General features: G+C 49.5%; 1 protein-coding gene across 9 annotated transcripts in view; it reads right to left on the bottom strand.

Moving 5' to 3' along the window:
* UBR4 (ubiquitin protein ligase E3 component n-recognin 4) overlaps positions 1–16062 on the bottom strand; it is a 71141-nt gene that overhangs the window by 14774 nt on the left and 40305 nt on the right. For all 9 annotated transcript variants that reach the window (XM_042477962.1, XM_042477963.1, XM_042477959.1 and 6 more), the window contains 26 exons: positions 14327–14476; positions 13952–14179; positions 13777–13855; positions 13374–13613; positions 12673–12844; positions 12018–12162; positions 11778–11863; positions 11313–11400; positions 10662–10855; positions 9482–9721; positions 9142–9280; positions 8870–8995; positions 7667–7795; positions 6413–6756; positions 5906–5996; positions 5550–5634; positions 5131–5258; positions 4909–5038; positions 4615–4772; positions 4052–4161; positions 3691–3832; positions 3237–3318; positions 2934–3107; positions 2563–2684; positions 1914–2111; positions 581–661 (listed from right to left, as the gene is read on the bottom strand). In XM_042477962.1, coding sequence (XP_042333896.1) covers positions 581–661; positions 1914–2111; positions 2563–2684; positions 2934–3107; positions 3237–3318; positions 3691–3832; positions 4052–4161; positions 4615–4772; positions 4909–5038; positions 5131–5258; positions 5550–5634; positions 5906–5996; positions 6413–6756; positions 7667–7795; positions 8870–8995; positions 9142–9280; positions 9482–9721; positions 10662–10855; positions 11313–11400; positions 11778–11863; positions 12018–12162; positions 12673–12844; positions 13374–13613; positions 13777–13855; positions 13952–14179; positions 14327–14476 — 3861 coding nt within the window. The remainder of the gene's footprint in view (positions 1–580; positions 662–1913; positions 2112–2562; positions 2685–2933; positions 3108–3236; positions 3319–3690; positions 3833–4051; positions 4162–4614; positions 4773–4908; positions 5039–5130; positions 5259–5549; positions 5635–5905; positions 5997–6412; positions 6757–7666; positions 7796–8869; positions 8996–9141; positions 9281–9481; positions 9722–10661; positions 10856–11312; positions 11401–11777; positions 11864–12017; positions 12163–12672; positions 12845–13373; positions 13614–13776; positions 13856–13951; positions 14180–14326; positions 14477–16062) is intronic.

Raw genomic sequence — 16062 nt, forward strand, 5'->3', positions numbered from 1 at the left:
TCTGAAGGTTACTGCAGATAAATAATAATAATAATAATAATAATAATTATTATTATTATTATTATTATTATTATTATTATTATTATTATTATTATTATTATTTCTGCATGTATAAATTAAAAGGTACATAAACTATCTGAACCCTCTTCTCCTGAACAAGGCCTTTGAGACTGCAACAAAACAGTTCAATAACACTTTCGGGATTTCTGCAGTGCATGAAATGTAGATGGGATCAATCAACCTGCAACTATGCGTAACGTGCTACGAGAAGCAAGAACACGAAATTAGCTTTGAAGGTGCCAAAGTGGTGGCTGTCCAAAATAAAGGGGGTGTCGTTGTGGGAGAAGGACGGGGAAAGGGAAACCTCTCTCCCATTCAGGAGGCCAGCTCAAGGATCCCTGCACAACGGTGTCCATGAGCAACAGGCAAAGCCCGAGAGCTGACGTTTGGTTGCGTATCCCAAGGCGCTGGCATTTGGAGGTGACAGAGTGGAAAGCATTTACAACGGCAAGACAGGCGCCAGGAGAGGCCCCAGGGGAGGAAGGGGAGACCAAGCGCATGGGCCGGACGGACGTCATACCTCATTGGTTGGACACCAGACCTTCTTGTAGACTTCAGCCACCGGGAGGTCTAGGCTGATTATCTTGTTGTTCACCAAGAGCTGAAAAGAAAACAAGAACACAAAGCCAGGGAGTGAGTGTCATGCGGGTGATGCGTATGAGTGGCCTTTCCCTTTTCTTTGAATGGCTCAGAGCTTGCGCCCTTTCCCAGTCCCCTGTTTCAGAGAGAAAGACCCAAAAAGCTACAAATGACTCATTCCATGTTGCTTGGGTAATCTTCCAAGAACAGACTTGTCCTGCAGAAGTCCACAAGCCTCCACATTCCCAGTGACAAACTTCACCAGAGCAAATGCTGGAGACAAACAAGCCCTGAGGGCGCAAGACAGAGGGACCTGACCCATGGCCCTTCACATTTCGGAAACTGGAGGGCACAGGGAGGTGGCGAGGTCTCTGAGACCCTGAAGAGTTCCAGCCTTCCAGGGAAGCCAGTCTTAGATTCCAAGATCCTGCCCTGCAAGACACGGCTACGTGTCTTGATACTACCTTCTCCCTCCCAACCTACCCTTTAAGCCATGCAGCCCCTTCCCAAAGCAATGGAGAGCAAGGGGTCAGCAATTATTATTATTATTAAATAATAATAATAATAATAATAATAATAATAATAATATCCTGCCTCTCTGCGGAACACATCCAGCCTCCCACAGTGGCCAGATGCAGTGTGCAAGGGAAGTGTTGACAGGATCCAACGAGGCTTGTGAAAGTGAACTAGGGCACCTGCAACATCCTAAGTCAGTCTGACTACACCTTCACTCATGAATGGGATGCCAGCCTTTACCTTTTGGTGGTGGCGGATAACAACTCCCAGAATCCCCCTCCATATGGAGGAGACACTACTAGTCTAGATGGGCTTCAAGGTCCAAACTGAGCAGATAGAATTTCTTGACACCATGAGTGCAGCAAATTCAAGGATGCATTTTCCGCCCATAGGACCTTCTAGGAGCCAAAAGAAAATGTCCCAAACCCCAAAGTAGCCAGTTTGAAAATAAATGAGTATTTCTGACATTTAAAAAGTGTGGGATCATCTATATCATATCCAAGAGGCAAGTTGCCACTCTTGGAAGCTTCCAAAAGAATCAACTCAGTCTTTTACTTTGGGGCACACAAAAGGAAGGCAGTTTGGGGAGTCCAGAGGGACCAAAAAGCAACAGCCTCAAAGGGCGGAGGGCAGATGTGGCCCCTCTTTTACACCTTTCTTTCTCCATCGTGAGTAGACATTAGCGTCAAGGGTCACAGACCCAAATCCCTGTTAGTGTCAGCAGTCTGTCATACAGACCCCTGGGAAACTATGCTCACTTCCATGCCGCTGTCGTCCTCCAGCAGCGCCACCAAGTCGCAGTCCTGGCAGATCTTGTTCTTGATATCTCGCATCAGGGGCCCGATCCCTGGCTCATTGCTGCTGTAAGGGTTGCCCGGCATGCGGCCCTGGAGGAAGTCTTCCTGCTGGGGGTCTTTCTCCAATGTGACAAAGAACTCCGTCACTTCGTTCTCCTCCTGAAAGTCCAACCAGGGCAACAGTTACCCAAGGATGGCCAGTGGAAGCGCAAGATGCCCCAGTTGCACAAGGTCTGCACTGGCTCCTGGAGGCCTTTGAGGACCAGGGGGAAAGGGCCTTTCAAAATATGTTGAACCATTTATTTGTCATTTTATTTTCCACAATCAGGCTTTTAATTGCTTTTCATTCTACTGTCAGGTTAATTACACGTGATTTTTTTAGCCTTATTGTAAGCTGCCTTGAGTCCCAGACTGGGGAAAATGTGGATTATAAATATAACAGTAGCAACAACTACAGTTAGAATAACTGAATCTGGGCTTTCTCTATCCAAGCCGAGTAGGGCATTCCTGGGATTTCGAGCTCTTAGGCCAGTGCCTATTCTGCCTCTATGGTTAGCCCTGCATGCCCTAAATGTTTCCCGGTCCCAAGAGAATGGATCGGCTCCCTTACCGGATAGATAATGCTGCACAGCCGCTCAAAAATGAAGACAGGTGTTCGGTAGTCGTCGAGGCTGTATCGCTTGGCTGTTTCGATGCATACGGCCATAAAGGCCTTTGTCTCTGATTCCGTACCTGGCAAGGAAGAGAGAGCGAGAGAGAGGTTGTTGGTCTCCCAGGAACTTGTTGGCAAGCAGCTTTTCCCAACATAGGAAATTAAAAGTGACACCCGTCCACCCCACCATCCTCAGTTTCTGCCCTTTTATGAGGGCTCCCTTCTCCCCATGCTGCACCAGAAAAGCCTGGACAGAGGCTGTCCCCAGTCCTCAGGTCAGCCAAAACTGGTCCAGCTCGCGTCCAGCCTTACAATCCCCTCTTCCCTACCTGTCGTCATGTCTTCCAGCATCTCAAGCAGCATGTCTTGGGTCTCGTCGATCAGCTTTGTCCGTTGGACCACCAGCTTCCGGAGGCAGAGATAGCCGTTCAGCACAGTCCCCACCAGGCGGCTCTTGAAGTGCCGCTTGATAGATTCGACCTCCACAAAGGAGGAGAGCAGGCCTGGAAGAGCAAAGAGAGAAGGTTGGCCTCCAAACTGGGAAAGGACTCAGGTGGGAAGAAGAGGCCATGGTCCCATACACACACAGAGGGCACACAAGCCAAGGATAAAGGTGGGCGGCTTTGACATACCTGTGATGCTCTTCAAGGCGTACCCCTGTTGCAGGTCGGTGCTGAGCGTGGCCTCCTCCAGGGCCAGGAGACGGGCAATCTCCTAAAAAACAGAAGCAAGAGCTGTGAAAGTTGAGAGATAAGAACACAAGGCTGGGGAAGAGCATGGACAGAGACAGTGCTGTGTAGTCAGGTGGGAAAAGCAGCTTCTTCTTGCTTTAGGCAAACCAAGTGTTCCTTTCCAGCTCTGGCCTCACCCCTACCTTCTTCAGCATCAAGTGGCCCTTCACATGTGGATGGACTACACCTCTCAACATCCCTGGTCCTTTACTATGTTGAGTGGGCTGAGGAATTTCCACTAACATCTCAATTTTCCCACATCAGTCTTACTGGGTTGTTTTGCAAGCTGTCACATAATGGTGTGTGTGTGTATGTCTGTCAAATACTTTGAATGTCTTAAAATTGTGCTCTCTACCTTTGTGATGAGGTTCCCGACGTAAGGCAGGACCCCCCTGGCTGCCAGGTAGACCTTCCAGCGGGCCGACTTGATGAGCTTCTGGTAGAGAGCCAAGTACTCTGCCGCACATTCGCCCGCCAAGCTCAGCTCATCCAGGTAACTAGCAGAAAGGAAGAGAAGGCCATCAATTCAGAGGTTCCAAATGTAGGCTCTTATTTTGCAAACAACAGGAGCGTTGACAAAGCACATGGCAATCGTGCAAAACTGGAGAAATGGGGCGTCTTAAATTCAGGGGGGTTGGAAGCAGGGGAGAAAGAGTTTTCATCCGGAAGACCTCTGCAGTGTCTCCGAGGGCAGCATGTGAAGCAGGAGCTGGTACCTGGTCAGGAGATCAAGGACTTGCTGCTTTCGGCTGGGGAGGGTGGCTAGGGCTTCCACAATGGTGCAGGCCGCCTGGCGGGCCGCCTGAGTCGCAGGAGTGAACAAGACCTGGGGAAACAGCACAGAAAATCAATGGGAAGGATGCTCCAGGGAGGAGAGACAGAGTAATTTGGGACAATCTGAAATCAGATTGTAGGAGGTGAGAAATCCCCAGTCAAAACCTCCCCTTCAAAAGAAGCAAAGCAGGAGATGAATCACTTCTTGGCTGAAGCCCCTTCTCCAAACTAGTTCCCAAGAGGGCTAATGCCCTTGAAAAGTTACCACAAGGAAGAAGAGAGTACCGGGGAAGTCTAGTGACTAAGAGAAGGAACGTCAACCCAGAAAGCTAGTGCTTCAGGGTCACTGATGCCCTATCCTTGGTGAGCCATCCCTTCTCAGTCTTTGGCCAGTTCTGCCATTCCCATCTTGCCCCTTGGGAGGAAGGAAGAAGTCCCTGCCCTGCAGCAATGACAGCTGTAAGGGTGGGCATACGTATGCAAGTGTGGGGTGCATGTGTTTTACCTGCCGCAGCCAATTGTTGTGGCCCAGCTTGAGGTCCAGTGGGCAAGTCCGCTTCCCACGCCGGCTCATGAACTGCTTCCACTTCCAGGTGTATTTCTCCATCAAGTAAAGATGGCGGAGCTCTGCCTTGCTGGGCGATTTCCCATTGGCCTCAATACCTCAAGAAATAGAGGAGAGAGAGAAAACTCAGTTTGGATCAAAAAAGAGAACAGAGAGAGGTACAGAAAGAACAAGTGCACATTTAAGAGAGACTTGATTTTTCTGCTGGCCCTGCAGTACTTTCTCAGGCCTTACCTCTGGCAGGGAGACATTTCTTCCAAGCCTCATATGAAGCCTTGGGGTCCCTCTTGAGCCACAGCTGGGCCTGCGCATGGATCTCATTGCTGTATGGCTTGACAGTGGTCAGAGTATCAACTGGGACATCCTGCAACTCAAAAGAAAAGCTTGTGACAGGCTCAGGAAGCTGCAGTAAGTCCCCCTAACAATATCTCAATTTGCTCAGAGGCCGGAGGGTACCTTGTTCTTTTTGCTGGTTGGTGCCGGAGGCTTGATGAGCTTCTGCAGAATACGCAGGCACATGAGCGTAATGTTCTCCACCACCACCGGCGTCTTGATGTTCACGGCCATCAGGAAAAGACTGAGCGCTGGAGAAGGAGCCAGGGAGAAAGAGGGTCAGGAGGAGGAGGAGCAGCAGGAACAACCTGACCCCTAGGCAGCCTGAAGCGCCCGCCTCAGGTGGTCAAACTTGGGGGGACTGGGCTGTGCACACATCCTCCACTCTGAGAGCCCCCACTATGCTGGAGTGCATCACTGCCTGGTGCCCTGCACCCCAGAGCCCAGCAACCCTCTATGGGGCTCTTTAGGGTGGATATTGGTGGGAGCAATGCCGGGGCAGAGGAGTTGTGCCATGGGACAGAGTGGGGCACCCTGCTCACCACAGCGCAGGCGCAGCTCCCAGCAACTGTCTTCCTTGGAGATGGAGTCAGTCAGCAGCAGCATCTCATATTGAAGGCTGCTGGCCTGAAAAGGAGGAAGAAAGGCATGAGGGAGATGGACCAGGCTGGAAGACTGTTGGTCCCTGAACCCCAATTTGAAACTCTACAAATATATGCATGAACATGTAAATGTCTCTATCTAAGGATTCATCAAATGTACATGTGAACATGTACTGTAAACTGAGAATAAAATCATATTTGGCACAGGAGCTTAAATGTAATGTGTGGCCAGAAAGCGACAGCGGACAGAGTGCAAGCGAATGCAAAACACCAGATGGTGCAAAGCCCCTCCTTACCAGGTCTGGATTGGCCCAGTGTCCCTTCAGAGCGGCAGACACCTTGCTGATGATAAGGTCATTCATCTGCTGGGTGGCTTCCGGGTTGTCTCTGGTTTCCAGACAGAGCATTAAAACAAAAACAAAAACAAACAACACCACAGTGTTAAAAGCTTCCTGCCGGGCCCAGCATTGCGCCCCTCCTTGTTCTAGTGTCTGCTTCATGAAAAATTTAAACCGCTCTGCCTTAGCCAGCATTTCAAGAGAGCAGAAGCTGCTTCTCTCCTTCCCTTGCTCAACTCAAACAGCCTGAAAGCTTTGTTGTCTGCTTAGGCCACAGCATGAACCAGAGCCAGATGTCTGGCTGCTAGATTTCAGCTATCACTTGTTGGATAGATTTGTGTTCAGTGCAAAATGAAGTAGGTTAAGAACTAACCACCCCCTGCCACCTCTTCTGGAAATTCCCCGCACCCATTCTCAATGCAGTCCCACCCTGAAAATGAAGGCCAGAAAGGCCCTTTTCCCAACCTGGTGAGAAGGCACATGAGCTGCCGGACTTCCTCGCGCATGGTGGCAGCGCCTCGGCGCAGGTTGTAGTCAAACAGCTCTCGGATGAGGCCCTGGGAGACCAGGATGTGGCGAATGGCTGGGTTGGTGGCCAGGGCGCGGAGGAGGGTGATGCAGTGCTCGGTGACAGCCGAGGCACAGCCGTAGCACTTGGTGGACGAGGTGTGGCCACAGCCCAGGACGGATAGGGCACGGTACTGGCTGGCGGTGAAGGTGGGCTGGACAGCCGAGCGCGAAGACTTGCTGGCCGCTTCTCTCTGCTGGAGGTCGTATTCTAGCAACTCCTTCCGAGAGGCAAAGACTTTCTGTGGGCAGTCAAAGAAAGGTAGGGGCTGAGGACTGGGAAACCTACTTTGTCCCTGCCACCTGCTTCTTGAATTGCAAACTGTTCCCAGTAAAGTTAGCAAGGGACTGAGCTTAGTGAAGAATATGGTTTCTAATACAAGAGCCTCCCCTAGCGGCTCCACTCAGCAAGAGCAGCTACATCCCAGAAACACTGTAAGATACATTAAAAAACAGTATCATAGAGCTGAAAGAGACCACAAGGGCCAGAGCAAACCCCTGCCATGCAGGAACTCACCCCTGAAGGACATTGTTCATATGGAAATGCATCTCCCAGAAGGGATGGGGGTGGGACAGGAGACCAAAGCACTTCTGAACAGATGTGCTAGAGAAGTTGGGTCTATGCATGTGTCCTCAAGTCCCTTCTGAGGTCTCTGACAGCTTTTAAACAAGAGGCTGCATGGCCATGTTTCAGAAGTGCTTTTGCTGTGTGTCCCTGCATGGCAAAGGGTTGGAGAAGATGGCTCTTGCAGTCTCTTCTGCCAGCATCTTCATGCAAAAAATAGCAAAAGGAAAAAATAATATGTGATCTGTGAGGAAGGAGACATTTTGGGAAAACTTGGCTAACCCAATCTCTCCCAATCTCATAGCGTTGTTGTTGTGAAGAGGAAGGGAAGAGTATGCCAAATTGAGCTCACTGGAGAAAAGGCAGGAGGACGGAAATGTAACAAATAATAAAGTAGAGTTCGCTCTGATTTTGCTTTGACATCCTGGCTTCTGCCACCAGAGTTATGCCAAACCAGGGAAGTCGAAATTGGTCAAAAGGTGCATTGTATCTTGTGGGTTTGGATGCTGCGTTTCTGATGGCGGTTGCTATTTTTTCTGGGCTGAACCTCAACCACACGCTGGCACCAATCTCCTGGAGGTCATTACCTGGATAATCTTGGAGAGCTCATCGAACGAATTCTTGCAGTCGCCGCAATACTCCTGCGCCAGCTGCAGGATGTATCGATTCACGCTGGCCGAGGCTGAGCTGATTCCTCCGCTGGTCCCAGAGTCGTCCTGAAAACACCAAGGAAGGCAAGGCAACTGAAGCACAGAGTCATAGGAATAGAAGAAACAGTGGGAGAAAGCACTCGCTCCCCAAATCTTTCAGGAACAAAACTGAAGCTGAACCCATTATGTGATCTGCAACCATCGTGGATAAAGTGAATGTGAGTTCAAAGAAAGGGCCAAGGAAATCCTATGATGATGGAGAGGAGATCTGGAGAGGGATGAGCAAAGAAGGCAGGACTAGATCTAGGAGGAGAGCATCTCCAATGGAGAGAGGCAAAGCCTGTTTAATGCCTTTGGGGTTTTCTATCAAGAGAAGGGCTAAGGAACCTCTGTCCCGCCAGATGTTTTGAGTTTTTACTCCAATCATCCCCAATGAGCATGTTTAATGATAAAAGAATACGAAAGTTGCAGGCCAAACCATTTAGAAGACTCAATGTTCCCCATTCTGGCCCTCAAGGAAAGAGAAAGAGGCCACTCATTTTAACTGGATACTGATAGAGTAAACAAGTTTCTAGTCCTTCTGACTGCAGAGTCTTAAGACAAATGTCAGAGGGACCCTCAGATCCTCCCTCCACTGATAAGCAGCTCTGAGGATTGTAGTTTCCATGCTGCTCTCCTTCCCCTCCGTTCCCAAGTTGGCTCCAAACTGTTTGCCTCCTTGAGGACAAATCCACTTGCAGTGACCTGAACATACACACGCACAACTCCACAGCAGAGCGGATATTGTTAAGCATTCTCAGCTTCAGCACACAGCCAGAAACTCCTGGGATTCCCCAGAGGAAGACATGGCAGCTACATTGATCCAGGCCTGTAGAGCAGACACACTGGCCTGGATCAGGTGTCACAATTCATACACTCAACCCATGATCCATAGGGCTGGGAATGTGATACAGATTCATGTGCCCCCTGTTTGTTATGTACTCCTTTCCCCAGACATCCTCCCATGTCCTTTCCTACTCTCTGTCTCCTCCTAGGCATAGACTGCCAATGCTAAAGCACACAGCCCCTGAATGCAAAGCAACCAGGTACCTAAATTCCCCCAGACCCTCATACAAGGGTTGTTGGTGGAGATCAACCTACCTGTGGCTTTTCGGGTGCTGCTTCATTTACTTTGCAGAGAAGGTTTTCCAGCTGAGGCCTGTGACCCATGAGCTGGTGGTAAACCCGGTCAGCCTTGTCCAGGAGAGTGTTGATGTTGGTTACCGCCTGCAAAGCAAAAACACACCGAGATCATAACACTGCAGATTGTATTACCATAGACAAAACTGAACTGAATATGAGTCTAGGGGAAGCCCTTGAGGAGCAAGCCAGCCCAGAGGCCCACCCTTTCACCCCCAGTCACAGCGCCTGACCTTTTTCCTGTCCTCTTCATTCTCGATGGGGTCCACCGCGCAGCAAGGCTTGGCGTAGAGCATGAAGTCAAAGCGCGCATATTTGCAGAAGCCACAGGCGTTGCAAAGGAAAGGGTCCTTCTCATCATAATTGATAGACCTGGGGATCAAGATCAGAAAAAAGGGAATAGTGTATATGTGTGCATGTGTAACGGCTTGAGGCCCTACAAGCAGGAGCATGTCCAGAAGAGGGTGAGTAAAATGGAATTGTGGGGTTATTCAAACTCTACCATTCCATCTGCACTTCCTAACATTCCAGGCTGATACTCTTTTAGGGGAGGAGATGGGGTTGAGGCCTCACCTGCACTTGTGGCACTGGTAAACATTCTCTCCGCAGTTCCCGCACACGCCGGGGTTGGCCGGGACGGAAGCGCTGCAGCGTGGGCACTGCAAGGTCTCTGTGGAGGCCTGGTAGTTCTCATAGAAGTCGGCAAACTCAATCATCAGGTTGGAAGCCACAATAGGCAGCGGCAGGTCGATCTTCACCTCCGTCTGCCCTGGGGTGAGCTGGACTTTCTTGGCTTTGTGCCACCGGGCCGGTCTAAGAAAAGGGCGGCGAAAGGCAGAGTATAGAAAATGGAAGACGAGAGAGGAGGGCGGTGGGGAAACGGGGAGAAAAATAAATGTAAAGCTGGGCAAAAAAGTTAGTTCGCATCCCATCCTCATGCCATGCCATGCCAACGCTAAGCGTTGTTTTCCTCTCCTGAAATCTCCTTTAAACAAGATGAATGGAGATGGGGCTCTCCAGATTCAAGCCTTCTGCTTCTGTGTCAACATGATAGGAGAGCCAAGAATACATTTTAAGCCGTTATCCTTTCCATAGCAAGGCTGTTTAAGGATTAAAATGCTGTCGATGCCTCTTGGGAAGAAATGTATACACTCAAATGTTATCTGCAACATATATATATATATATATATATATATATATATATATATTTCCCTCTTGGGATTCTAACATTCTTTAATTCTTTCTTGCAAGAGTGTTTGGCTAAAAAGAAGCAAGAGAGAGAGGGGGAAACAAGAACGCCTTTCATGATGTTCGCTGATCCTGGTATTCAAGGAGCAAAAGACTTGGATCTTTGCTTCATGGCATGTAAAACACTCAAAGCTGCCCCGTGTGAAGACATTATCGGGTCGTCCCTATTGAGAGGAAGATAGAGGCGGTGGCTTCATCTAAGCTAGGGATGCCAGGAAACTTGGGATGTTCTTCTTGCAAGATGTGTGTACCAACTCCCTCCCTAGAAAGGATCCACTATTCTATCACCATACAAAAGGGCCTTACATTGAATTGGTCCAGTGTTGTCTACACTGATGGTTTGGCCCCTCCAGGGTTCAAGATAGAAGGCAGGATCCAATTAGTGGAGTGAGGTCTCTTCCAACTCTATGATCCTAAGGCAGCTATTTTGTGCCCAGAAGAGCCCAGGTTCAACATCTATCCTCTCCACTTCAGTCACAGCGTAAGACATAAAACAAAACCTTACTTGTTCTTCAGCTCCACGATGGCCTGCACGGTCCTGTTGTTGTAATAGAGGTTGATGGTCCGGACCATCTTGGTGCGCTTCAGATCCCCAATCTTGACGGTCACTTTGCTGATGGTGTGGCTGCCAATGAGCTTGACCACCTGCTGGGTGGTGGTATACCTGGTGTCCACTTTGATGGAGGAGAGCTTGATGTACTGCGGAGAGAAAAGAAATGTGTGTGTTGTGGTGGGGGGATCGGCACATTGAACACACCATGCTGGGCAAGAGACATACCCTGAAACGGTTGTTAAGCTGTGGCTGAGTACTGAGTTACAAGTGCTCTTCCTTGGACGGAGATACAAGGGGTTAGTGTTTGGTGTGTGTATGTGTGTGTGTGAATCGACCCCTGAACCCCACATAGTTGCCCACCTAATTTAGATGTTGGGAGAAGACCTTCTCCAGGAAGGCATTTATTCCTTCATCTCTTATTTTTAGCATCAATTTCATTACTGGCTTTGAAAACATTTTAATTTTGGAACGGTCAATCCTATTGTTTTGTTGACTCTTGGTTCCACTTGTCTTTTTGTCTTCTTACCAACAGTTCGTTTAAAAAAATGATTGTGAACCGAAGATGTTTACCAGGGTGTAAAAAATGAATAAGCAAGGACTTACACAGAACGGCACTTCGGGGTTGTTGCAGACAAGACACGGGTCACTTTCCAAATAGTAGCCGTCGAACTCCACCAGGCCAGAGAGTGTGCTGGAAGGGGGAGGCAAAATCAGAACCCAGAACCAGTGGCTTATCTTGTCCTGCACCAAGTTTCTATGAAGCCAGGTAGACTCTACTCAACATGGCTGGCTATCCCTGAATATACTGTATGAATATGTTGCATATAACAGATATATTTGCAAATCAGTTAAAGAGGTGAAGGAACTACAGCCGACCGAGAGGTACTCAGCCTTTTAAAAAACCATTTTGAGCAGCAGCCCTGGCTTTCACCACAAACCCAAGGCTGGTTTGTGTTGAAGCATCCTTTCCTTTCTGGATACACTTTGCTCCCAAGACAAGAAGGTCGGCAGCCATGAGCCCGCGCCTTCTTCTCCCAGAGGAACCGCAAGAAGACAAGAGACACTCACTTATAAATATTGGAGTTGGGATGGTTGGTGAGGATGTGGTTCTGCATCCGAAGGATCTCAACAGCTTTCTGGGAGTATTCCTTCAGCTGAAATGAAGGTTTGAAAGAAGGTCACAAAAAGAGAAACCCAGAAACAGGAGAAATTGCTCCCTTGCCATTCCTGTCTTCAGCAGAAATTTTACCCTCCAACAGAAGAGCGCAATGAAAGAAAAGGTTGCTACAAACCCAAAAGGCTCCTTACCTTCTTCTCCGTCTGTTGTGTTTTCAGAGAGAAGTAACCCAGGAGGTCCACAAACTGAGCTGCCTTCCGCCCGTAAGCCGGGAGCTCTGGCCAGATTGACCACATGAGGTCCAGCAGCAGCTCTTGCTGGGATTTGTTTGAGTTCCTACAGGGAAGATGGCAAAGAGAAGTGGATCTGAGCCCTGCATCCAGCTTGCTAAGGACCCTGCCCATGTTCTGGACATCCCGGCTCCGGATCTCTGCTATGACCCTACGGCAAACCTATTACAGTAACATTTGTTCAGAGAAGGTTTTGTCATTGAGGCTAAGAGAACGTGACTTCCCCAAGGTCTCCCACTGGGTCTCCATGGCTGAGTGGGGATTTGAAACCTGGTCTACAGAGTTGTAGTTGGATGCTCAAACCACGTTGGCTCTGAAAATTTTATCAAAGGAGGTTGGCCATCATGGCCCTCCTCCAAGTCTGAGAGAAGGTGACTTGCCCAAGGTCACCCAATGGGTTTCCATGGTCAAGTGGGGATTCAAACCCTGTTCTCCTGAGTTTTAGCTCCTACTACCACATGCTGGCTCTCATCAAGAAGCAGATCTGACTTAGCCTGCTGCCTGAAAGATGCCATCAGGCTGCTCCTGGAGGCATGTGGGAGGCTTCCCTGCTCACCTATAGATGTGGAGGGCCAGGCAGTGGGCCTGCCACCGGACCGACGAGGAGTTAGACTCCAGCAGGAAGCAGCGCAGGAACTGGATCAGGGTCTCTTTGTCGGCGAATTTGTTCAGCTGGCTCACCAGCGCTGTGCACAACTGGTCCTCTTGGCTGCCAGAGGAACCCTCTCCTGGAAGAGAGCAGGAATCAGACGGAGCCCAAGAGACTCCAAAGAAACACACAATGTTGCTGTGGGCAAATAGCTCTCTCAGAAACGAAGAAAGGGCATTCCCACCTCCCACAATTCAGGTGCAGCCCTGCCAGCTTTGGGGGGCTCATAGAAAGCAGCCAAGGGCTTCATGAGATAAAAGAACTGGCAACAGCTTTTCTCTCCCTGTTGCTGAATGTGTGAACAAGGGCTATGAAGGGTTATTTTCATGGAACTTGGACATCCATGTTCACAAAACAGGATACCTCTTGATACCAGAGACAGAAACAAACTATCACCACTGTGCTCACAATTCAATCTTTCCTGGCCAACTAATGGTCATAGACAGAGATCTGGTAGGAAGTAAAAAGAGTTTTTTACTGCCCTGTCCTAGCAAGGTAAGTCTAAATGTTTCTACTTGGGAACGCTGGAAAGAATAACCAGTTAGGCCAGGCCACAAAGCTTTGTTCTGGGGAAAGACCCACAGATCTGCAAAAGACAGGCAGCTCACCCTCTCGGTCTTTTTCCTTCTCTTCCTTCTTGCTCTTCTTGGTGGAAGATTTGCTCTGTCCAGCTGGTTGTCCACTCCCAGAGCCAGCAGGCGCCGAGGTGGATGTGCCAGACGACCCAGAAGAAGCGGCTGCTGAGAGGACTTTGCTGCCGCAAAGGGCGCAAGAGAGAAGCTGTAGGAGGACGGGTGAGACTCCCTCATCCACCAAGAAGCTGACTTGCAAGAGGAAGTAGAGGACAGCTGGGGAGAAGGGGAAAGAAGCAAGACAAATCATTAGGATTTGGGGAAAGGTTATGGAGCTTCGGCTGAAGGACCTGGGCTCCGGGAGCGTAATTTCAGCCCCTTCCCCACTGTGTTCAATGCATTTTGCCCTCCGTCACAACCTCCCAGGACAGCAACTCACAATCGTCTTTGATGCAGAACTTCTGCCAGTTCACTGTCCGCTGCGTGGCAATTTCCGCACAAGCCTTCAAGTGCTCCATCTGAAAGGTACAGAGAGGTGAAAAGGTAGGAAGGAGGCGGTTGCACAACCAGCCACACACCCAGTCCTGGCAAGACGTATTCTGAACTTCACTTACCAAATTGATGAGAGTGTCATACTGCAGGGCGGATCCGGAGCTGGCCGTGACCACGCTGGCCCTCAGGAAAATCCCTTGTTCTTCCAGGAGCTTCTTAATCCCACGGACGTGAGAATCCAGCGTGTGCAGGTCCCGCAGCTGGCGGTACTTCTCCTTCGAGCCGCAGATGAACAGCAGCAGTTTGCGGACTTGGCGGCGGACGAAGGGGGTCTGCTGAATCATCAGGTACTGGAGAGAGAAAAGATACATCAGTTGGGAGGTGGCTCCATCCTTGTTGACATCCTAAAAGTTGGAGGCTCTTCTAGGGGGCAGAGCCAAGGCTGCTTTCTCTGCACAGATCAGTCCCCTCTGGCTGACAAACTCATGTCCACTCACCTCTGAAAGGAAGTAGAACCAGGAATGGTCAAAGACAGGCGGCGGGATGCGGGAGTTGGTGTCGGCGATTTTCTTGATCTGGTAGGGCAAACGGAGCACCATCTCCGTCAGGAGCTGAGTGTAAGCTTCGAAGACGTCAGCGGCATGGCCCTGAAAGGAATGCAAGTGTAGAATCAGAATACTATCAAGTGGGAAGGGTCCTGCAGAGGCTCTGAAGTTCAAGTCCCTGCTCAATGCAGGATCTCCAGCTCCAGCATCCCCAGCAGGGAGCTGCCCAGCTTCTTTGGGAAGACATCCAGACAAAGTGACCCCACCAGTTCTCAAGGGAATTGGTTCCACTGCTGAACTGCTCTCACCTTCTCATCTTTGAAATCTACCCTCCTGTAACACATAACTATTAGTCCTGGCCATACCCTCTGGGGCAGCGGAGAGCCAACCTTTCTCTGAAAACCCTTGAGATATTTAAAGAATGAAGTGTATTATACACTTCAGCCCCTGAGAATGTTAAAATATTGGAAAGCTGGAGTTTAGATGCATGGTGCCTATGGTGGCAGCAATTCATCCAGGGTGGCAGAGAGATAACATAGATCAAGTCTCACCCAGGAACCCTAAGGCATCTAGAAGGTCTTCACATTTCATTTGGGGAATGGAAAATGAAAGTGTAAAAAAATGAAATGCAAGGTCAGCAAAGATCCCAATCCCAGAGGGATTCTGCAGTTTGCCTCCACCATCCCTTTCTCCTCTCATTCCCAGTTTGTTCTCCTTTTGCACCTCATGCCTGTTACCTGCCTCTGTTAACATGGGTTCTAAACTGCGAGCAATGGATAATAAATGGATTTGATTTTTCTCTAGTATTAAAAAAAAGGAACAAAATCCACATTACCACGTCTTTCTGAGGCTAGAGAGCAAAGAACCAAAACAAAATGAGACCCAAGCCCTGGACTGACAGGAGTAATGTGGAAACACAGCAGGACCCTTCGAGAGGAAATAAAATGAAATGAAACGAAAGACGAGCCTAAACCCGCAACCGTCGCTACAGGCCTTCAGAATTTGAGCAGCTCCCATTCTTCCACCCAACAGCACCCTCATGTTTAATTCGGCTTATTCCATTGTACTGCGCAGGGGCAGCGAATAGAACGAAAGCTTCACCACCAGGCGCCAGGAATAAAGGAGGCGCCGCAGTGGCTGAAGCAGCCGAGGAATTACGCCAGCAAATCCGTCCTCGCAAGGATGACAGAAGCCACGAGGGGTCCTCCCCTGTCAGGATGCTGAACCGCCGGAGGGGCAGCCTTAAAAACAGACCCTCCCTTCCCTTAAGACAGAAAGAGAGCCTGAGGGTAGAGGATGGGGGATTGTGGGTAACCTGGACCCTTCCCTGGGATGCTCAGAGATGCCAACCAAGCTGCATCTGCTTCTGGACCTGGTTTTCTTGGTAAGGTTTGTTCAGAGGGGGCTTGTCCTTGCCTTCCCTTGAGGCTGAGAGAGTGTCTTGCACAAGGCCACCCAATGGGTTTCCATGGCCAAGCAAGGAATCGAACCCTGTCCTCCAGAGTCACAGTCCAACACTCAAACCACCAGACCATGCTGGCTCCACACTGTAGGTATCTAGAGTAGATTTTGCCAATGTTTAAACTACTAGTCTTGCCTGTTTGCGCCTCTGCTACAACAGGCTAAAACAGCCTATCATCCACAAATCAGACTGAAACATGAGATGTGGATTTGAGCCAGCAAATGTT

Source organism: Sceloporus undulatus, chromosome 7 (genome assembly GCF_019175285.1).
Source record: "Sceloporus undulatus isolate JIND9_A2432 ecotype Alabama chromosome 7, SceUnd_v1.1, whole genome shotgun sequence".
Lineage (NCBI taxonomy): Eukaryota > Metazoa > Chordata > Lepidosauria > Squamata > Phrynosomatidae > Sceloporus > Sceloporus undulatus.